The sequence below is a fragment of the Cyprinodon variegatus genome, unplaced genomic scaffold (assembly GCF_000732505.1).
Source record: "Cyprinodon variegatus isolate N-32 unplaced genomic scaffold, C_variegatus-1.0 Scaffold29, whole genome shotgun sequence".
NCBI lineage: Eukaryota > Metazoa > Chordata > Actinopteri > Cyprinodontiformes > Cyprinodontidae > Cyprinodon > Cyprinodon variegatus.
The window spans coordinates 934098-957132 of record NW_015150482.1 but is presented as its reverse complement, the minus strand read 5'-3'; the positions used below and the strand labels follow the sequence as shown (position 1 = coordinate 957132).

Here is a 23035-nt window from a genome sequence, read left to right as displayed (position 1 = left end):
TGCTGAGTGAGAGCTAAACAGAAGAATTAAAGGACCAGCAAAAGCCAAGCAGCAAAATGAATCATAAGAGCTGTAAATTATGTGTTTGCACTGTTACAGAAGCAAAAATAAATTAAACTACTAACTTCCAGCATCTGCTGCTTTTGAGGCATGACATATGCCTCAGATGCCCAGAAGCTCATGAATCATAATTAATCTAATTAATTGTTTATACCCTAGTATTCTTTGATGGTTCAAGCTTATCTGTTGTTGTATTCTGTGTTGTATTCTCGCCAGAAAATCTGTTTTGCAGTTCATGTTCTGTTCTTGGATTCCAGTGCTCCTCATTTTGTTTGAAGAACTCACCTAAAGACTCCCACCCTGACTCTCCTCACAACTCTTGGTTTATGCTTTCAGGGTCCCTGCACAACAATCTAGAAAACCCTACCTGCCTGTTCAGTCATCATTGCTCAAACTGCTTTTTTTTTTCTCTCCCTCTGGAAGAAAAAGCATGGATGCCATTGCCGGGGGAAAAAATGACTACCACTTGCTGATCTGAGCCTCTTTGGATATTCCAACTTCCCCTGTTGAAACTCCACCATCTCTCCATCAATAAGCCCCCCTCACACAACCTATCTGATCGATATCAACTACTTTATGTATTAATAAACTTAACCTTCCCATTCAGCTCCACCCTGAATTTCTCTTTGAAATTAATTGTTTCATTTATTCACTTGTTTAAACAAACCGTTCAACTTCTATTAACAATCTTTGCCATATAATCAAAGCAAAAATATAGTATTTTTTCATGTAGAGCAGTGACTGCTGAACCAAAACACCCAATGCAAAATATAAAAAAGTAAAAGCTACTATTAGAATTCAGGTTTTGAAGTATTCGTCTTCTAATGCGCCAAATTAATTATGATCATAAGGTTACATAAGGTCAAATGTTTTTAGGAAGTTAACCCAAATTTTACATTCAACTAAATATTTCTCATTCAACTAAACATGCTTTATAACATTCTCAATATAAATACAAAGAGACTTAAAAATGAAATAAAAGTAGGTCCCAGGACTTAAAAAAAAAAAAAAAAGTAGAAGAAAGGCATATCTAAAGAATTCAAATCAGAATAAGAAAACCATTTATTACACCAGTTGTTTTTTTCCGTTTCTTCATACCTTCTCCTCCTCTGGGCATTTCATAAATCTATTTTATGTTTTATCTTTGAAATGAAAGAGGTCCTGTCTTCATAACAATTCCTATTTCAAATCATCAATAGACGGAAGGCTGCACCTATGCTAAATATATAGTTTTCCCTCTTCTTCTTCCTTTCATATAGTAGAGCATTTTTTTGTCCATTTGAAAGTTTGGCCTCTGGGCATGGACATAAAGAGCGTGTTCCAGGTGGATAAGGAAATACTGCTGGGTTTGAATAGGGTCAGGGGTGAGAAGTTCAACTCTTTCAATAAATCACAGCAAGATGTTTTGACATCTGAGAGAAGAAGTGTGGGCTGTATGAAATATGTCTTTCGAGAACAGACACAGGGGCCTCAGAACATATGAGAGCAGAGAAATGTATATATTTAGGTGCTTTTCACTCAGCAGCTTTACAGGCAGTTAGTTATCCAAAGTGGCTGACAGGTTTATCTTCCTTTTATCCCTCTTTAAGGGGGAAGGGGTATGCTGATGACATATAACAGATGCTCCTGACTTTTTATCTTTCTGCTCAAATGTTTTTCAACTTATCTGAGCTGTGTTTGAGATTGTAAATATGACTAAAACTAAGATTAAAGACTCCAAAAGAAAAACAGCTTGGGTTTGTTTGCTGCACGGAAATCCTCATATTGCTTCTGTGTTATATATCGTTGAAATGGCCGTCATTTGACATTTGTTAACTGTCTAATAACTCAAAGACTTGTAGTAAGAACAGATGCAGTGTCTTGCAAAACAATTTATATCCCATATCATTTTCTTTATTGAAACCATAAACCAACTGAAAGAAAATAATAATTGTTAACCGAAACAATTTCAAATTGTCTAGAAAAGACAAATGGGTTGTGCCACCTTAAGACAATAATTTGTAGATGCACCTTTCAGTGCTATTAAAGCTGCAAGTATTTTGGGTTATGTCTTCACCAGGCCTTCACTTCTTGTGACTGCAACATTAACTCATTAGTTTGTGCGAAATATATCAGGCTCTTTCAGGGTTCAGGTGTTGACTAGAGCTGTAGATCTCTACAAATCCTCCTCTACAAATCCTCCTAATTTACTAAGGCCATCCTGGTTGGTCTTTTGTTTCTTAAAATTTTTGCCCAGATTGTCAAGTAAAGTGACAGACATTTCTTGGTTGGTTTGCAGTTTTTTCATTGTCTTTCTTTTCACTTGTAATTTATTGAGCAGTTATTGAGAGAGATTCAAAGCTTTGGACGTTGTTTGATCATCTAACTGCTTTACTCCAATCCATAACTTTCTCCATGACGTGTATGGTTTGTTCATATGTCGCATCTTAACTGTTAGACTTACTGAACTGTTTTGTCCAAAAATAAATTAATTAAACATTTAAATAGCCAGTTGTATTTCCAATTTCTTTGGGATTTATAAAACAGAGATAGATTAGCTACAGCAAAGGAATGTTTTTGCCTTAAGCACAAATTCTTTTTGCTGAGCAAATAAAACATAAATCAATCTTTTTAAATAAAAAGTTCTAAAGTAAGGTGTCATTAAAACTTACATCCCGGAGTCAGTCCAGGTTGGGCAGACGTTTTAGCCCCACCCAATGTGTATGTGTTTGTGGTGGGTCTGGTCTACATTTTAATGGTACAGGATGACATGTGTGTACTCGTGTCAGTGACTACCCCAAACAGTTGTAAACTGCCTGTTTATGAGGTTGAGGTGCTGAAGAAAAGCAGCACTTTTTCTTTTTTTTTTTTTAGCTTCTTACCATCTGGTTAGAAACATGAGAGAAACAGAGAAGATACAGAACTCTGATACCTAAAGTAAAAGCACAGCAGATTGAATTTAGCCAGAATGTTTATGCTGGAAATTATCAAACTTTAAATAAGAAAGTAAAATAATTAAATTATCATGATGTTGCCATTCATTGCAAAAGGGTTAAAGGTGGATTTTTTTTTTCTTTTTTTTTTTTATTATGTAAATATCTATCAGTTGGGGCCCAATCAAATCTGCCCATATAGAAAACGTGCAGTCACGTGGCTGCTGTCTGTTTATGCCACCATACTGAATGCCATAAAACCATACAAAAGTGGAAGATCTGCCAACCGACCATTGTCTAAATATGTTGAACATTTAGATGAGTTAAAACAGTGCTATGTTGTAAAAGTTATTTTGTTGCAGTGAAGGATAACTATAATCCGTCGGACATCCCTGACTCACCTACCACAACTTGTACAATGAGTTGCTAAATCACAAAACTTACTTTTCAGGAAAAGCACTAAAAGCTTAAAAGAATGGAGACATTTATTTTTTGTACACCAGTGTGAGAGGATGCTACGTTATGCTCCTGAAAGGAGCGGAGTATGGTGGACAATATAACCTACACAAAATGTTCATCCGTTTAGTGTCTGTTTAGTCCTTTTAAGCCAAATTTTTGTTTCAGATGCAACCAGCAGAAATAAAAATTGTTGATGCAGTTCACATCTGTTGACACAAACTCCATCGTCTTATTAGCTTCTAGAGCTTTAGCTCCCACCTGTATCTTGTGCTTTCTTCAGTATAGATCATTAACTTATTTAAAAAATTTAATCAAAAAGAATAAGTAAATTACAGAACTGTCAAACAAGTAAAACTAATGCAAATCCTTTACCTTGTGTTTGTGCTTTTCCCAACATAAAGCAGAAAATAGAAATGAATAGAACAAAATGAATATATAATAGATTACATAATAATAAAAGGTAACATATAAAATAAACAATAAATTCACATTATTGTCAAAAGCATAATGCACATTTCTCAGATAATAAAACATTCCTTTTTTTTATTGAAAGTATTCATGTAAGTACAAAGTAAATTCTTAGCTTATGTAAGTTAGAAATCTGTTACTTTCTGTTTCCCTTAAATATAATCTAATATAATATGAAAATGAAATGAAAAATACAACAAAAGATGCCACCCAAGCAAAGATGTGCTAATCTTTTGGATAAGTGAGGAATAGTTACTTACCTAAATGTAAACATATTTACTAAAAAAAAAAAAAAAAAAATCAATTGAGCTTAATATAAACAGAAGCGGTTACCGACAAGGCAGGGAATGGGCCCAGGCCTACCACACAAAGTGAATGATGTTGTTAAGATTTAAAAACTGTCCATTGCTCCCAAAAAGATTTGTTGTTTTATTTACTGTAAAGTTATGCTCCTATAATACAAAATGATGCTTTTACAAATCTTAACCAGGGTTTTTAGAGCTTTTAGAAAACTTTATTTACTTTTTGATGTAACTTCCTTTTCTCCTAGTGATTTTCTTTAGATTAACCACTAGAACTAAAACCATCCGGAAAATTTCTTTTTTTTTTAAATATATTTCTATCATGTCTTTCCTTTTTACCTTGACTGTGCCTATGTGGGTTAATGCTCCACATATCAGGCATCATCTACTTCCCTATGCAGAGCTACCAACATACCAGACATCAACTGGCTCTGGGAAATTTCAAGTCATCCTCTGCCTTAAGCCAGGTCAAAGTCCAAGATATCCATCTGCTTGAGTCTACCCTAAGCACTGAACAGATCAGTAACCAAGAAGTATACACTTCAGACAGCTTTGACCAAGCTAAATAGTAAAAGATCCAAAGGCAAACTCTAATTGTCTCTAAAATTAGTCAAACATTTCAAAGCATGCTGACTGTTGCAACATGTCGGCTAAACGGATAATTAAACTACTGCAAACATTTACATTTTGGGTTCAATAAAGTTGAGTCTTGGTCTAAGTCTTCTAAGAGTAGAGTTTTCATAGAATCTTAGTGCTAAATTCAGGCAAAACAAAAATTCATTAATTCTGTGGGTCTGAATAGGAAAATGTATTTCACTGATATCTAAATACTATTTCTAAAAATTCCACGGTAGAAAGGTATAGCAAAGAATATGAAGGTAAGTAAGGTAAGTAGAAGTTAGTAAATTATCTGGAATCAGCAACGTTTCCTTAGATCTGTCTGTATGATTGAACTGAGCTGTCTTTTTAAAGTGCCTTAAAATGGTGTGCTGAGAATTGGAACTAAATAAATAAAACTGAATTGAACTAAATTGAATCTGCTTCTAAAAGGAAGTTGTTATTTATTACATCATAAAATGAAATTATATAGAAATTAGTTTTTTGTTTTTTTTAATGGTGAGGTGGGTAGTAGTTTGTATTAGAAGTTATAATCTTCACTGTCCTGCAGAGTTAACTGAAGGAAGAGAACCCATACATGGTGTTCAAAGCATGTCATTATGTGACAACAAATCATCCCTCCATTTTTCATCACGCTTATCCCAAGCGGGGTGGAAAGGGGTGCTGGTGCCTATCTCCAGGTGTCTATAGGAGAGAGGCGGGCTACAGCCTGGACAGGTCGCCAATCCATCACAGGGCAACAACAAATCAGTAAAATAAAATTGTCAAATTCATTTTATCCAGAACTAAAGTTTAAGAAACTTTACAGTAAAGGAAAATTTTCAATACAAGAATAAAATGCTGTAGAGTTAAAAAGGTTGGTTTCTCAGATTAATAGGAGTAGGAAGATTTTTTTTTTTTTATTACAAAAGTTTAATTACAGAAGTATCCAGATATATGCATGAAATACTGAATAAAAATGTTGTGAAAAAATCTTATTCAAATATGTTTCATTCTCCACAGTTCTCTTTTTTGGAATGCATGTTATTATACCCGAAGCATACTGAAACACTTTTGTGGTCAAATGGCAAAATTAGTCTGAAATTGGGATTAAGAAGACATAGTACAACTGGCTAACAGCAGACAACTCTTATTTGTGTGTCAGTAATGGCATGGAACAATAATATATAAAAGAAAAACAGAAATTATAATAGCATAAACACTTCAGGCATTGGGGTCAGCTTCCATAAACACAGATAACCAGGACAACCAGACCTATTCATGTATTTCGTTTTCTTTGGCAAAGCTTGATCAGTATCAAACCAAGGCCCTTTGTCAGGAAGTAAATTATCATTTATAAACTGTTTTGTTAAGTTGTTGTGGCAATAAAGCTTACCGAAGGCAAAAATAAAAGCCCACAGTTATTTTCCATAAAGCATCAGTCAAGATGCTTTGGCAATCTCTGCACACTGACTAAATCATTACTTGGGAAGAGAAATATGCTCCCTATGCTGCCAGTCCTTTAAACAACACATCTCCAAATTCCATAGAATCTGATGTGGAGCCCAGACTGAGTTCATTTCAGCTAATTACGGATTAGCTAAACCTTGATAGAGAACAATTTAAGGGTGATAAGTCCCAGTCTTTCCCAGAGCCCAGCTACTGCGGCATGTTATGACGACACATTGGTAAATGAAGTGTAGAAAATGGCTAAACCTTTAATTTGTTGAAACGTCCTTTTTGTGCTGATTCAAATGGACAAGAAATGTTCACTGATAAGCTTCACAGCTGATGGCAACAGAAGAGTGAGTACGCTGACATAATGGGTTCCATTGTATTCTGTGTGCTTGTGTGTGTATGGGTGTACTTTGACCCCTCAAGATATAATTAAGGACACATTTTACCTAGACTGGGTTTGGGAATGACTTCTGGATCAGGTTTTCACGTGTATGGATATGTGTGTGTGTTCTCACTGTGTGAGCATGTTTGTGTGTGTGTGTTTGCACGTGTGCGAGTACCCTAATGTGCCCCATCCCATTCCTTGTACAAGTCGACCTAACCTGCCCCCTGTATGTCTATGACTAGTGCTTCTGGGCTGATTGGCCATATCAGTTTCACTCAGCAGCTCACACACACACACATAAAACACACACAGATCCACACACCTTTAGAGACCAAGCCCTTGTAAAGGCACCTCCTCAGAGACGCGCTATGAAATGTACTCCTTGTTAGGACTTGTGTGTGTATGTGGTGGGGTTGTGGGTGTGTGTGCCTGCTTTTCTTCAGCTGTTTCCTGCCAGTTAAGGGACCAGTAGACTGTGAAAGTCTCTACTTCTGCAAAAAAAAAAGTAAAGTAACCCACTGATTTTCTGCTTGGAAATGATTAGGGAATCTTTGGAAAATAATAACTGATGATATCACTGTAGAGAAATTTTGGGTTTTCTGTCATTATAACCTGATGCCCTCTCCTAACATAGGAGATACTGCACTAACCATTATTTATACCATGCAGTTCTCTTTGCAATCACTTGCTTTCCCATTTGGAGATATCCCTGATAAAAATGTGAAAAAGCCTTTTAAAAAGAGTTTTCCTGAAATGCATTTAAATGTGCTCACACTGATGAATTAAGACCAAACAATGAGAATAATCCCACATCAAGTTTTTATAATAAGATAATTTAGGTTAGCGATAATTATTGGCAGATAATGGACAATTATGACGTCATACTGATAATTACGAAAATTTAAACTTCCCAGATCTGATACACTGCAAAAAATTGAAATCTAAATAAGTCTTTTTTGCTCAAATTAAGTGCATTTTTTTTAATTGAGGAGGTAAGTGAGACACTTTGCCAATGGAACAAGACAATTTACATTTAAAATAAAAAAAAAAAAAAAATTGCGTTGTCTTATTTTAAGTGTATATTATCTAATTATCTTATTTTAGGAGTAAAAATACTTATTCCATTGGCAGATCATCTTATCTACCTGCTCTAATTAAGGGTAAATACACTTAATTTAAGACATGTTTTTACTTATTTTGGCAGTTTAATAACTGCTTGGTTCTGGCGCAGTTGCTCTGTGCTTTTCCTCGTAACAATCCTCTCTTCACCCACGTCCTTACTGCAAGCTTCTGTTGCATGGACGTAGTGATGTCACATAACTACACTGAATCACTGAAACGTCAAGGCGTCACCATCCCCACGTGTGGGCTCACTTTAGTGTGTCAGAGACAAATGATTCACTCACGGTTTGCAACACATGTTCAGCAAAAGCGCCACTAGGAAGAAATAGAAAGACAAGCTACAACACCACAAATCTTATATGTCACTTAATAATCCTTCATTACAACAGGGTTGAGAAAGAATGTGAAGCTGCTAGGTGTAGTAGCTACGAATAACCCTGAAAAAAATGAAAGGCGTCTGGAGTGATAACTATTGATGAGACATTTGATAAATATGAAAAGATGAACAGGAATAACCCTAGTTAACTGTTACCCTAGTAACAATATTACTGCAAATTTAATTTGGAAAAATCAAAGCTACACCCTTTTATTTGGTTTACTTGGAGATTTTTTACCTTAGATGTTTAGAAAAATATACACTGGTTTATTATCAGTCATCATCTAACAGAAACAGGAAATTATTTGTTTTCAAAATTTATTGTGAAAAAACATTATTGTGCATCCCTAATTTGTACTTCAATGATTTTGCTTCAATAAAAACAATTCACATCTTGACAGATATATATACTAATCTAAATACTCAGATGTCAATATAAAACATTTCAGTTGTTAAAATCTTTGTTTTTACTGCCTTTGATTTTTTTTCATACACAATTGTTATAAACTCAACTAAATGAATACAAGAAGACTAAGTAGCCCGTTTATTTAAAAAACAAACACATCACTAAATAATTTTAATATAAAAAATTCAGAGGAATTAAATATAAATGGTTAAAGCATAAACCATTAAGATCCACTGATTTAAATGGTTCTTTTATTCTCCTTTCCAGGTAAATGATTCATTTCGCTTTTATGTAGGATTGTTTCTCAACTAGAATTTCTGATGAACTTATTTTACAGTAAGTCATGAAGGGAATGAATGCTTTTTAAGCGGAACTGATCAAGCAGTGATTACCATTTTGGCAACATTATCAAGGACTACAGGAAGTCTATAGCTGCACGCTAAGAGAACAAAGCTACGTGTCAAATGCAATCAGTGTTGGACTGAATAGTAAGAACACATGATTTGTACTGACATGTAATAGGAAGGTTTGTCATAGAAAGGTTGTGTGTGTGGGTGGGGTGGAGAAGGGGTAGGGGTGGGGGGTTCAGGGGCTCAGGTTTGGGATTTTTAGGATGAGAAAATAGACTGGAGTCATTTTAAGTTTCCTGAGATATCGCATTTTGTAGGGATCGCAGGCTAGAAATAAATGTTCAACAGACCACATCATACATATGTGTGGACCATGATTTGCTCAGCTAAATTATGAAAAAAACATATGATATATGTAACTTAGACCATTAAGATTGAAAAGGATAGTCATTTATTAGCAGTTTTTAACCTCTAATCTAACCAAAATAAGTATGAACAATCTCCTACCTGTAGACATTATTGGGGTACTGACTGTAACTAAAGTGCAAAAGTCTAAAATTGTATAGGGTTTATTGATGCTGGCAAAAAAAGATCAAAAGAGTAGTTTGAAATGCTTGTAGGAAGGTTTTCTTTTTCTTTTATGGAGAGAAGACCGATGAAGTGTATGCATTGTAATAACCATGTTAAGACACATTAAAACCTCCTAATATTTTACATCAGCTCATTCTTTAAGCACATCCAAACATAATTATGTTTCAAAATTAGAATTCAGATCCAGAATCATAATACTATAATCAATTGGCTAAAAGTAGAAACATCAGTTTTGATTGTGTATTGTCAAATAAGACCAACCTGCACCAAAGGCGAAGAAGAAGCTCTTGTCAGGGTGCTCCTCCAGCAGGGCTTTGACCCTCTTGCCCATCCTTTCATTCCTCTTGTAAATGAGCTCTTGTCGGAAATAGGCATCAATTTCCTGAGCAGTTATCTGCTCACTGGGTGGCAGGGTCACATTGTTGAAATTAGGCACCTTGGATTGAGAACAAAAACTTTCATTTCACAATAATTTGAATATATCGATTTTTTTTACATTTCAAAAATATTTCTATAGGAACTAACAAAGATGAAACAAAAGGACATTTCAAATTCCTCAGTTAATAGAAAAAAATGAGGCAATTGAGGATACTGGTGACTAAATCAATGTAAAAGGAAATGAGGAAATGTGGAGGAAAGTATGGGTCAAGACTATTATACGGTAAGAGGTGAAAATAAAAGGATAAAATGTCATTGAGAAAAACAAAATGTTGGCTGGTGAAGAAGTCTTTTACATGTATTGAGTTCGGAATGTTAGTAATAAGAAAAGGTAGGTTTCAACATCTGGGACAGACCTGTGAGGTGTCATGGTTGAAGATGATTGAATTGAGATCCCCACAGTTGTAGTGTCTGATTAGGTCCTCGGTTGTGTATGGAACCTGAAGGCTTCCTGCTCTCAAAGACTCCTGCTGCAGTAACGTCTGATTCAGGGCAAAGATCACCTAGAAAGAGGCAAACAAAAATAATTTTTTTTATGCAATTGCAGGCTGTAAGTCTTCCTTTTCTTCCAAAATATGCGTAATATCATTGCAGGTGGACAAAAAAAAACATTTAACTACATTAAGCTTTCACTTTTGTTGTAAATTTTACTGGAACTTTTACACCTCTATAGGATCAAACTACTACAGAAAATCAAAGGCACAAACATCATTGCAGGATTTGCATAAGCTCATGCCATTGGATTCCAAGAATTGTAGATTCCAAGAATCTTTGAAAATGTCAAAAACTTTTAACATATCTTTTTTGAGAGTGTAGCATTCATGTTTGATAGTATTCATGGGCATGTGTTTTTTCTGTCAAGTACATTTTTCTTGATGACAGAAATAGAACTCCTAATCAGGTGATTAAAGCAACAATTTTGTTGTGTTTTTTTTTTGTATTGTTATTTTTTTGCTCAGTATCCTGAGTCGCTCCAATGACACTTCGTCATTGGGCTGTCCCATTGTGGGACCCTTGATGTTGCTGAGGGGAGCAGCACAGAGGAGAGCAGATGCCTTCTTGTCACGGGACAAAGAACCCCTCCGTCACCCTCTCTTCTGCACTCCTTCCACCTTTCATCAGCCGTGCATCAAAGTAGTGCTCTGCATATGAAAAGTACCCTGTCTTTTTTCCACACAAATTAGCCTATCACCGCCCCTCCCCAGTTCATTTCACAAAAACACCCTCACATCTGTGCCACGTCTGTGAAGGAAGGCCCTCATCTGCGGGGTCTTTTCTCCGCTCTCTACTCTCCTCTTTCACTACACGCCATGCCTTTCAGCCCCTTAAATTATAGCAGCAAAGGGGAGGAGGAGGGCAGTGAGGTGTGGGTGAGAATCAAATATGTTTGTATTAATATCTGATGTGCAAAAATAATAAGAAATCCACAAAAACTACAGAGGAAATGTTAAAAAATAAAAACTACATATATTGTATGTTGGTGTTTTGTTCTCTCTGTGATCCTCCAATTCTGTAAGAGCACTTAGGGTCAGTGGGTGCATTTTCCCACTCGGCTCCTTTCATCAGGTCCCCCTGTTTCTTCTCTTTGCAGTTGTCCTCTCACCCGCCGCCCCTCTTGCACACACAGAGAGACACACAGACACACCCCTAGCTGATATCAAAGCGAGCGGAGCCAATGAAAGTCAATAATTGTCCTTTGTCATGGAAATGTACCCTCTTGTTGAAATGGAGTGGTGTGGGTGTGCGCGACTAGAGCAAACATCATCACAGTTAGATTCCCACATGTGGAGATTTGGAGTGTTCAGCAGCTCAGCTGAAAGCTCTCGCTCTAGAGTGTGTTAGCTTAAAGTTGGATTTACCAAAAAGACTGGAGAGAGGGATTTGTAGAGAGTCTTTGAAGAAGCACTGCCTCAATTACAGTTAGAAAAAAAAATATGTTACTGATGTTACTGGGATCACTGATTGCGAAGAGCAATAGCAACAATTTTGTTTAAAATCTCATAGATTTGGCAGCAAAAGCCCTGAATATAGCTAAGTGCCAGTGCTGCAAATAAAATGTGCTGAGGATGATTAAACTTGTTTTGATGCAACAAAAGCTGAAGGGCCAGCTTGGCAATGGAATTTTTTTTCCATCATGCTAAATAAACAACTGGAGCCCCTTTGCTGAGATCATTTCAAATGACAGGTAATCAATGGACAATAATGAAGAGGCAGAGGGAAAGTTAAACCATATGTGCAATAACATCTCAATCATGTGATTTCTATATGGTCATTATTTTAAGACAAGGAAATCTTCCTTCCACTTCTTTTTTTTGTCTCCAAGGAAAAGCTTTGATCTTTGTCTAGTTTGTCTAGTTTTTCATGAAAATTTATAAAATATCTGTCTCTTTGCATTCGGAGTATAAAGGCTGTTAAAATAACTCCTATATGTTTTATATTTTAGTCATCATCACAGTGTGCACTTATAGTTTTTTCATGTTGGTGTAGGAAAACTGGTTTGCACTGTATTTCCTAACTCTTTTAACTACCATGTGTATTACAATGTAATACTGATTGTATTGTAGAAGGGTTGAATTCCAAAATAGGATTACTTTAGAAAAAATACATAGTAAAGACAACATATCTCTTTCTTGTGCTTTTACCTTCTAAATGTTCAGTGTAAATAATCCTTACAAAATGGTCACCTGCACAACCAATATTGTTATTTTTGGTCAAAATCCTTGGCCATTTTCCCAATTACTTTTGCTAAAACTAGTGTCTAAAATGCAAGGGTCTTGTATTTTACAGTATATTCTGTCTGGTTATGTAAATGTAATTTGCAATTAGACTACTTTTTAGAAACTGTGCACAAAACTTTAAGTTTGGTAGACAGATCCATGTCTTGTTAAGAACTGTATTTTGAAAGGATCTTTATTTTTTAACTGAGATTTCTTAGGGTAACTTTGATCTCTTTTTTAATCTGTGCATAGCCTGCCTAGCCATAAAATGTCCATGTCTGTGTAAAACGGTAAAGTATCTACGAGTGACAGACTTTATCATATATGAACCGTTTAAAGAGCAGGGAAAACTGTTTGTCCCAGTCTGTTTGAGAGGATTTTATTTGTGCAGCAGCCATACTTGAATTAAGTTTGGATCCGTTATCTTTTCCCAGAGGGAACCTGGTAATCTGGCCTCCTGAGCACATAGACCAGATATCTTCAACCTCTAGTTTAGGGAAAACTACAGTGTTTCCCTTGTACGCATCTTATAACAAAGCATTTATGATACGCTTTTCAGCTAAGCACATCTATCAAAGTTGTTTTGGACATGTTGAAAATGTTTGTGGCAGAAGCAGCATCACCACACATTCAATATAGCTGCAAAAAGTAAATAAATGTTAAATCTGCAGGAAAGACTGAATAATTGCTCTCAGTCTCATCTTATATGGCACTATTCTGTCTGCAGTGATAGTTTTTCTCATCATAACATGCCAAACACTTTTATAGCCTGAGACTTTGGAGTTGGACCCATTTAACTGTTATTATTTTAGAAAATCTCTTTCATCTCTTAAAAGGAATCGTGTGAAGAAACTTTCATCAGATAGCCAGGTGATCATAAGGTATAGATAGTGAAAAAAAAAAAATGGCAGCCCATCTAAAATTCCTTTTGCAGTAACAAACTCTATACTGTAGTCCCTTTGTCGCAATTAACGGACACTATGCAGAGTTGCTACCCCTGGTAAGTGACCTGTACTCTTTTAGTGAAAAGGCTTCATGTTTCAATACAATATATAAATGAATAAAAACTACATCAAAGTTCTTGTCAAAGAATGATTGGATTATAATCTAAACAAAATGTAGACATAATGATATGCTTCTTATTTAACAAGGCCTTTGGCTAGTTCAGGTTCTTCTAATTGCAAGTTCTGGCACCGAGTTAAGAGCGCTTCAGTAACTTAATTTCCAATTCAGCTTTAATGGCATTCTAAACAGGAGCATGTGTGTTCCTGTACGCAGCACATCCTTCTGTGTGGGTGTTTTTCTTTGTCTTATGACTGATAGTGTGTCTGATTATGAGTAGAAAACCATGTGCTGTAGTAATTGTTTCAAAGAAAGCAGGCAAACACACAAGCACACACAATTCAGAGCGAACTGTGTGTTCCAATTCAATAAGCCTTGGCTTCCTCCCAAGTACAAATGAAGACTTTCAAACATTCTGTTTCTCTCCGTCTTTGTGATGTTATCACAGTAACACAACTCCTCTTCTTTCCGTCTTGCACACACATGAAGCTGTTTAAGACAAAAAGAGGTGCAGTGATCTCAAGCAGAAACAAGCACGGGGGAAAAAGTCTGATCAATTAGACCAAAGGAAAGGGTTATGAAAAAAGGAAAGTAAAAGACTTGCTTCCAGAGTTAAAATCGAAGCTTCCCAGGGAGACACTACATCTTCCACATACTTGAGTCATGTAAAACTTGGTGCGCATAGAGCTTTGTTTTTATCTTTATATTTCTTTCAGTTTGATAGTATAAAACTTGAGGTCCAACTGTGGATACTGTTAAAAATGAAGAATGATATCGTGAACAAATTTGTCACTAGCTATATTCAGTTTATTTTCCAAAATATAAAGCCATTCAAAAGGTGCAATAATTCATGAATAAAAGCCCCCCAGACTAGGAAATACGAGAACCTAGAAGTGAATACATCAAATTCTGTAAGGAGAATAATAACCAAAAGCACATTTAACAATATAAAAGAATTATGAAAAAAAATAATTATTTACTAAATAAAAAATATAAAAGGTTGTTGGTTTCCTTACTTCAAAGTGAAAAAAACTCTCCTATTAACAATAATTCATATTTAGGGTACTTTTTACAAATATATGATTTTAGGCTGAGGAGAAGTTGTGGTACCTGGAAAACCCCACACATGTAAGGGGAGAAAATGCACACTATGTGGACATTATCAGATGAAGGGCAACTTATTTTCATAGCTTCAAATACGTTTTTTTTTTTTTCATTTAACATTATAATCTTAAACTTCTTTGCTTCTAGATGTTAGTTTTCCATTTAATTCAACACTATACCATCTGACTTACATGTTACGAGCTGATTTTTTTCTCATGCTTCTGACATTGGTAAAAATGTAAACTGAAAATTATTTTTCTGACCCACCTGTATAATATTTTGTCTTTTTATGCAAAGATGGGAATAAAATGATCCATTATTATGGCGTCAACGGTATATTCAAAAATACATTTTACTTGGGCATAAACATGAACATAGAAAGCACATTTTGTTAAATATTAGGTACTGATGTATCTAAAGTATGTTTGTAATAGTTTAAGTACCTCGACTTTTATCTTGTGTATATTAATATTAAGAATGTAACGTGTAGTGAATCATTGCATTTTTTGTCATATCCCCATCAACTGCTCAAATAATTACTAATTAAATAGAGGTGCATTCCCACAACATGGAAGTTTTCAGAAATTAAGCACCCTTCTTAATTACTTAATGTCATGACCTAGAAAAATGCTAAAAATATGAAATAAGATTAATAATTTCTTTATTTTTCTCCTTCCGTAAACAATCTTTTAAGAAGGAGAGCTGGAAATGATTTGAAATTGATTATTCAATTGAAAAACTAGTTTGGATTGCTCTGCCATCCATACATCCCCTCATCAGTTTGTATGCAATGCAAATCTTTATCAGGACAGATGCAATAGAGTGCTGAGTAGAGTAGCATGAGAATAAGCACTGCTATTTTATTCAGTCATTTCTGTGACTCTCCATAGAAGTAACGCACATGTTTTGTCTGAGATGTGAAGGTACTGCCACAAAATTTCTCATCATATTCAATGATTTTTGACAGCATGGCTCAACCAGATTGAATTATAAATGTCAAAAGTATCAGTTGAATAGCAAGGCAATTATGTATTGTTCTCTATTTAAACCATATTGTTCATCCATTAAATTGAACCACAAGACAGATATGTAATAATGCGACAGTAGTATTAGAAAATGTCTTGTATTCATAAGGCGGTTTTGGAACAACTTTGTGATATCACAAGATGAAAAGTTTCCTTATGCTTAATTTTTTTGACTGATTCTTTGTGCTGAAATGTGGTGAAAACTGTTTCATATTGTAGACTCTGCAGCTAAAAATGTTTTCTAGTTTTTCTCCCATTTTGGAAGAAATTATTCCAAAAAGCTTGTGGGTTTTGTGGCTTCCAAAATGCACTCAGTCTTATTTAGCAGGCATTGGCAGACATACAGACATGCACACACACACACCAAAAGCATAAATCTCTCATCACCCCACAAGCTTTCACTTTCAGGCTAAAAACCGACCATTCAAATACAAATGCACACACCTGTCAAATTGAGTTATCTGCATTGTTTCAACACTGCATATCTCCACCTCCACCCCCCTCCTCTGTCTTTATACCTTTCCTCAACACTTTCTCTTTACGTTTCCTCCTCCTGCGCTACACCTCCGCTCTCATTCACAAACTCATCTTTCTCCCATTCCTCCCTTCCTCTTCCTTTTGATCCTATTTATCCCAAGCATCTCCTTCCATCCATCTCTCCCTCCCTCTCTCCTTTGATCTTATACATCCCCTCTATCACCAAGGTCTTTTAAGATTTGACCTCTACATTCCTTAGGTCACTAATGACCTCCTCGCTGTGTTTCTCTGTTTCCGTGCACGTAAGTGTGCACACACCTGTACAAGATTAGGTATTTTCTCTGTTGGTTTGAGTGCTGGTGTGTACGTAGGTGCATGTAGTGTTCAAACGTTTCATCATCATGGATTATGGCAGCCATCACAGAGCTCAAAGTGGACCTTTGAAGATAGGTATATTAATATTTTCCAATACAATGCAAATAGAGAGGAAATATGGGGCCATTATTTCCTCCAAGGAGAGAAAAAGGGAAAGTGAAAAAGAGAAACAGCCAAGCCACATAGGGGAAAACTCCCCAGGCCCATGGCGTTGAAAGTAATGATGGCCAAAAATTGCCCCACCCACCCCTCATTTTTGAAAGGAAAATCCATCCCTAGACATAATTGATATATCCTATTCCTTTTGATCATCAACATTTCAATCTATGAATGTTGACAGAGGCCACTTTCTCCAGCAGGCAGACAGATGAAGTCTGTTAGCACGCACACATTTTCTTTATTTTTGAAGCATTCTAAAGAAACTTGTCCTTGATTGGAAAGGGAATGTCTTAAAACAGGTTTTAGCTTTCATCCCTGTGCAATTCAACTACTTTGATTGTTTGATGAATAATTTTTGAGAAAATTAAAAAATAAACAAGACATTCCAAAGACTGCATTGATTTGAGTAAAATCAGGAAAAAAATAATTAAAAGAATTCTACGCTAGCAAGTCACATCCTTAAATCCTTTTGGGTAGGTATATCGGTCATCTCGAACTCAGTCAGGTTCGGTGGATAACATCAGTGAACAGTCATGTGTAGGTCTTTGAATAAAATACACAATATCTTATTGACTGCTAACTGATTCTTTCAAAAGATCAACGGAGATGGTGTTTTTTAATGAACTGACAGATGGGTGGGAGTTGTTAAATTTGATTATCTTATCAATCGGGTGAAACATTTTTGCATATTCAACCAGCTAGTAAGAGTCCAACAATCCAAAACAATTGGGTTTTGTCAACACCTTTTTGAATAGTACTGTACATCACTTGTCAAAACTGAAGCCTTAGAAGCGCATTTAGCCATTGTAATGTGAGAAAATGCTTGATATTTTTGTGTATTTTTCATTACCGGTATCTTTCAACTATTCAAGCCAAAGGGCACCCTGCTGTTTCCTTATTTTACTTTTTCAAAATAAATCAATTTAATATCAACCCCTTAAGTCACACTGACATCTGCTGAACCTGTTGCAATCACTCAGACTACATTTATTTGACAGTGCAAAACCTCTCTCCATCTGTAACTCACTGTGATCTCTCTATTTCTCGTACTTTGTGTCTATCCTACACCTACCTCCCTCACTCCCCTTCTCTATCTCCCCCTTGTGCCCTATAAAAACATTCCTGGTGGGCGAATTTACCTTGGTGCCCAGACCCAGCCAAATATTTAGGCTGTCATAGGGAATCAGCCTCAAACCAAAAAGCCCAATGGTTTGAAGCGGCCTTTTTTTGTGTGCATAGTGGGGATTGTGGTGAATGAAAGACCAACTTCTGAGCCCTTCACACCTTCCTGCTTAACAACACTGAGCAAGCTGCACACATCCCAACTAATTCAATGATATTTGAAGGCATCTACATTAAGAGCTACCTGATGGGCATCACAACAGGTGATTACCAGTGATTACCAACATTTAGAAATGCTAGTGAGGGGATTCTACTCAAACTATACGTAATGTTCCAGTACGCTAACATCATAATTGCAACAAGCACAGAAAAGAGCCCTAGAGCTTAAAAGGTTCAAAGAATTTCAGGAGAAAAAAATATATTATATGCCACTTCGAGCAGAACATGATAAATTGCAGCCGAAATATAGTGTTATTAGCCAAAGTATCAATAAGTCATATCAAAACAAATTGCTTTTACTGAAAAATATATTTTAAAAAGCCTTTTTATTTCATCCCTTTGGACATCATGTGGTGAGCAGACTAACAGTAGTTTTTTTGTGGATACTCAGAAGCGATCGGCATCCATCTCAACTCAGACACCAATGGTATTGCCACGTAAGGTAAAAAGAGTAAAAGCAAAAACGTTGTCAAGAAGTAATGACAAGTAGAAGAGGCTGCAGTTGTGGGATTTGGCCACATGTGGCAGTGCCTCTCTAACATGCTGACATTCAGCGAGTTTTCATTAATCAATAAATTGCACAAATTCTAATTGCGAAAATAAATTTTGCTAAATAAAAACACTGCAATTCTGAATAAAACTAAAATGTTTTGATAAAAATATGTTTGGTGAGGTGGTTTTCAGCCAAACTGAGATTGTCATTTCACACAACTGCAACAGAAACACTATTTTTTTCTCATCACATGAGTCACTTGTTCTGCAGCTGGACCTTACTGCTTTTGGAAATGACAAAGAAGACCAGAACTAGTTGGAGGCACTCATTTTGGATGTGATCTGTCATTAAATGGCCATTATTAGCAGTTATTGGTACCATATAATGGCATCAGACTGCGCCTCCTCTACCTTCTAGTAGGTTTCTTATCGCTGATAGTATGCAGCTTATTGTTGATAATAGCTGCTTTGGCCACCTCTAAAACCTCACCCATCATGGGTGATATATATTTTTTAATTAATAATGACATTTATCAAGGCTGTCGATTAACTGGATGAACAGTTTTTTTAAATTACATAACATTTTAAAGAAGCAACCAGGGGATGCTTCAGAAACAATGGAAACAATGGCGCTTTCAATGGAACCATTCTGTTGACTAGGGTTAATAGCCATGAGAAGCCATACCGTGGCGCATATGTATCACTTCAATTACAAGTGGAACCTAGGGTTGAGACTTGGTACTAAAGATGCCTAACACATTATTGACACATAAAGTAAATTTACTAAAAATAAGGGGAAAATGAACAAACAGTTAATTCCTAAGTCCCGAAACAGATACTGTTCTTTGAGCACTTAAACTACACATTCATAGACATTAAAAAAGTGTATCAAACAAATGCAATGTATGCATGTCAACATTATACAGTTATCCATCATAAATCATTTAATGCATTACTACTAACAACCATTTTCATTTGATGCTTCAAACAATGTTTTGATTCTATTTTAAATAAATAATGATTTTATATTTCTGAAAGTCAAGCCTAAATTTGCCTCATATATACTAGTTCCTTTATGAAAAACACTCCAGATTCCAAGACAAAATAAATCCTATAGCAGAAAAAGATGAAAGCAATTGTACTCAGGCAAGATGCACAAAAAGACTGAAAAATAACAGAAACCAATTCCAACAATATGGCTCTAACATTTGACAACAGAAATCAGAAAGATGTAAATGGAAGCTAAAACCTACCGCATTGTTTACAAATATCTCCAATCTGCTCAAACCACTGGCCTTGACAAAGAAAAAAAAAAAGCCCTGCTGGTGAAGCAAACACGCCTGGAGCTGCACTCATTCATATTAATAAGCATGTAAACACTTTGAGATAGTTGGCACCACTTCTAATGCTCTAAATAAAAACACTGAAAACACAGCATACTTTCCTGTACAAAACGCAGCACCTACACACGAAGAAACACACATTAAGAAAGGGTTTGTGTAATGGAAAATAGGATCCAGTATCCAAACCGTCAAAATAATGGATTTGGTTGTTTTGATGACAGACTGATCCACAAAGGAGACAAGGGGCTGACAAAGTTAAACAGGGGCTAAAAACTGATTTTAGAGGCATACAGGGGGGTAAGAAGTGGATTCAAACTTTAAATAAAGGAAAACAGCAGGTGATAAAGGGGGAAGGTGATAATATTAAAAATAAGAAATAGACAGAGAGAGGGAAAGATGTAACTTTATCACAGTGAAGAAGTCCGCCCAGGCCTGTTGCCTGACCACAGACACATAAACAGTCAAAAAAATATGAAAAACAACCAAATTGTTCATGTGTTTGCAGGCTTGTTTAAACAGATGTTTCCATTTGCATTCACTGAAGATGGTAAATACATAAACAAGAACATCTTATGTCAAGTAAAGACCAAACAGCAGCTGACTGAGTTAGGAAACAAAGAGCAAAAGAGTTAAAAAAAATATATATATATATTTTAATTAGGGAAAAGGTTCAGAGAGAGAAACAGGCTGTCAAACAAAACAATTGAGGTATACAGCACACTTTAAATGTTTCACAGCTTTTCACACAACAAATAAGCATTTCATCAAGATTAAAGTGATATATAGAGAAGTTCTTTAATAGTGAACCTCCAGTGGTTAACTTTGTGTGTCTATCCCATTAACCTAATCTATTTAACCAGACATTGGCAGAGACGGAAAGAGAAAAAAAACTAAATAGAGTTTTCAAAATGTTAGTAAGAGCACTTTTTCCTTCTTAATGACCATATGAAGAAAACAAGCAGTTAAGAAAAATTCCAACTTTCAGCTCTGAGATGCTATTCATATAAAGAAGCATTATACATGCATTCGAACCAATAGATTGATTTATTGGTTGAAAATATTGTTAACTAAATAGATTGGAAATTTAAATGGAAAGAACTCTAAAAAGCATTTTAAAGTAATAGGAATAAGGTTGACATGCATCTATATATTTTACATAAGAAAGTGTTGTTCTAACCAACAGTATTGTCACTGATGATTTCTCAATAGCAGCTTGGCTTTTGAGCCATGATGATCCAGTAACACTGGTCAGTATGAAATAGCAAACGGGGTCAGCAGCAAATAATGTTGGAGTTTATTATTCTGCTTTGTCTTTGTGGAGCACTGTTTTCATCTGTGAAAGCTGTGTTAAAAATGTGCTCATGTAGTTCAAAACACTTGTTATTTGCAGGGACCACAAGCTGAAAGATGAGAAGACATCTAGATGTACAATGAAGATGTCTACTGATGTCTACATGTAGCAGAAGTGTGGTTAGAGCCGCTAAAATCATCTAAACAAGCCGGATTCAAAACATCTTTGTCATGTTACATTGGCTGCCCGGAATAGCAATAAAAAAAATAAATAAATACAAAAAAAATCAGAGGACTTTTAGTGTTTAGAGGAGTACTGATGCTCACTGGTCCTCTTTTTTAAAGAGGAGAAGGTTATGTAGCCCATTCAAATAAACTGACCGAAAACCACTTCTACTTGACACTTAACCCATATTGTCTACCATAATTGATACAGTATAAATATAAAACACAGGAGGTTTTTTTACATCTCTTTATGAGTTAAAGGAGAAAAACATCTCTGAAAGGTTGACTGACAAAAATATTATAGATGTAGAAACATGGCGGCACACCACAGGTTTATAAAACCTCTCTTTCTTCCCTGTATGAATTCAAAACAAGTCAGAGCAACGGACCATCACATTTCCACTTGTGTTTACAACAAAATCCGTCAGACATCCAAAAACCAAGAAGTATTAATCACACGGAGACTTTCACCCACAAAATATCTTATCAAAAGTGTGCTACTGCTTACTGCTGCAGATAATAATGGAGAAATTTTCTTTTTTCAGACAGAGGAAAAAAAAGTGTAGACTAAATCCCTGATTTCAAAAGATGCTGGTAAATCTTAAAATTTAGTGAAAACACCAATTTTCTTGGTTTAGTCAAGTTTTACTGTATATTCAGCGTAGGTATAAATAACAATATGTATCCTGAAACAGACAGTCAAATGTTAAAAAATTGCCTCATATGAAAGCCTTAAAATTAAAAACACTCATTATCATCATCTGCAAAGTTTTCTACTTTTCACTGAAATAAGAGCAGTCTTAAATGACGCCTAAATGGATACGCCTCTAAAAAGAGTAACTTCATAATACTATAATGAAATGTTAGGGCCCCTATAAAAACAAAACATGTTTTGTGCCTAAGGAGGGGTAAATGTCTACCAAATACTTCACTCAACTCAAGGGATAAATTAAAGGGATAAACTAAAGTGATAACTGGGTATTGACTATGGGTATTCTGGTCTCAATGGGTATGATCATCTGACAGAACACCAGATCTAGAGAACCTTTGACTGAAGACACTCTGGTTGTTTAAAAATCTTCTGAAGAGGATGCTCACTAGGGCAGCATCTAGTGATTATTTTGCAAATCGATTAATTTGTTGATTACTTTTTTGATTAATCGATTAATAATCTGATAGCCAAAAGTTCCTTAAAGAAGATTTTTTTACTAAATTAAACCAGGTGAACAAAAAACTTTTCCACCTGAGATGTTCTTGATAGACGATATTAATTTACATTTTGTACATTTCATTTTGGAAATATATCATTTATATCCCTTTTTTCTTGTATAGATATAGATATATATATTATATATATATATATGGGTTGGAAGTCCCAAGGTCAAAATGGAAGACACCTCCTAAGGTAGTTGAGAATGACCGAGCTAAGATCCTATGGGACTTCAAGATCCAGACAGGTGATGGTTAACCAACCAGACATCGTGTTGATCGAGAAACAGCA

General features: G+C 35.5%; 1 protein-coding gene across 1 annotated transcript in view; it reads right to left on the bottom strand.

Annotated features, from left to right (window-relative positions):
* trabd2a (TraB domain containing 2A) overlaps positions 1 to 23035 on the bottom strand; it is a 69224-nt gene that overhangs the window by 23224 nt on the left and 22965 nt on the right. Inside the window, exons 3-4 of the mRNA XM_015398131.1 lie at positions 10281 to 10427; positions 9748 to 9922 (exon numbers count right to left, since the gene is read on the bottom strand). Of these exons, the coding sequence (XP_015253617.1) occupies positions 9748 to 9922; positions 10281 to 10427 (322 nt within the window). The remainder of the gene's footprint in view (positions 1 to 9747; positions 9923 to 10280; positions 10428 to 23035) is intronic.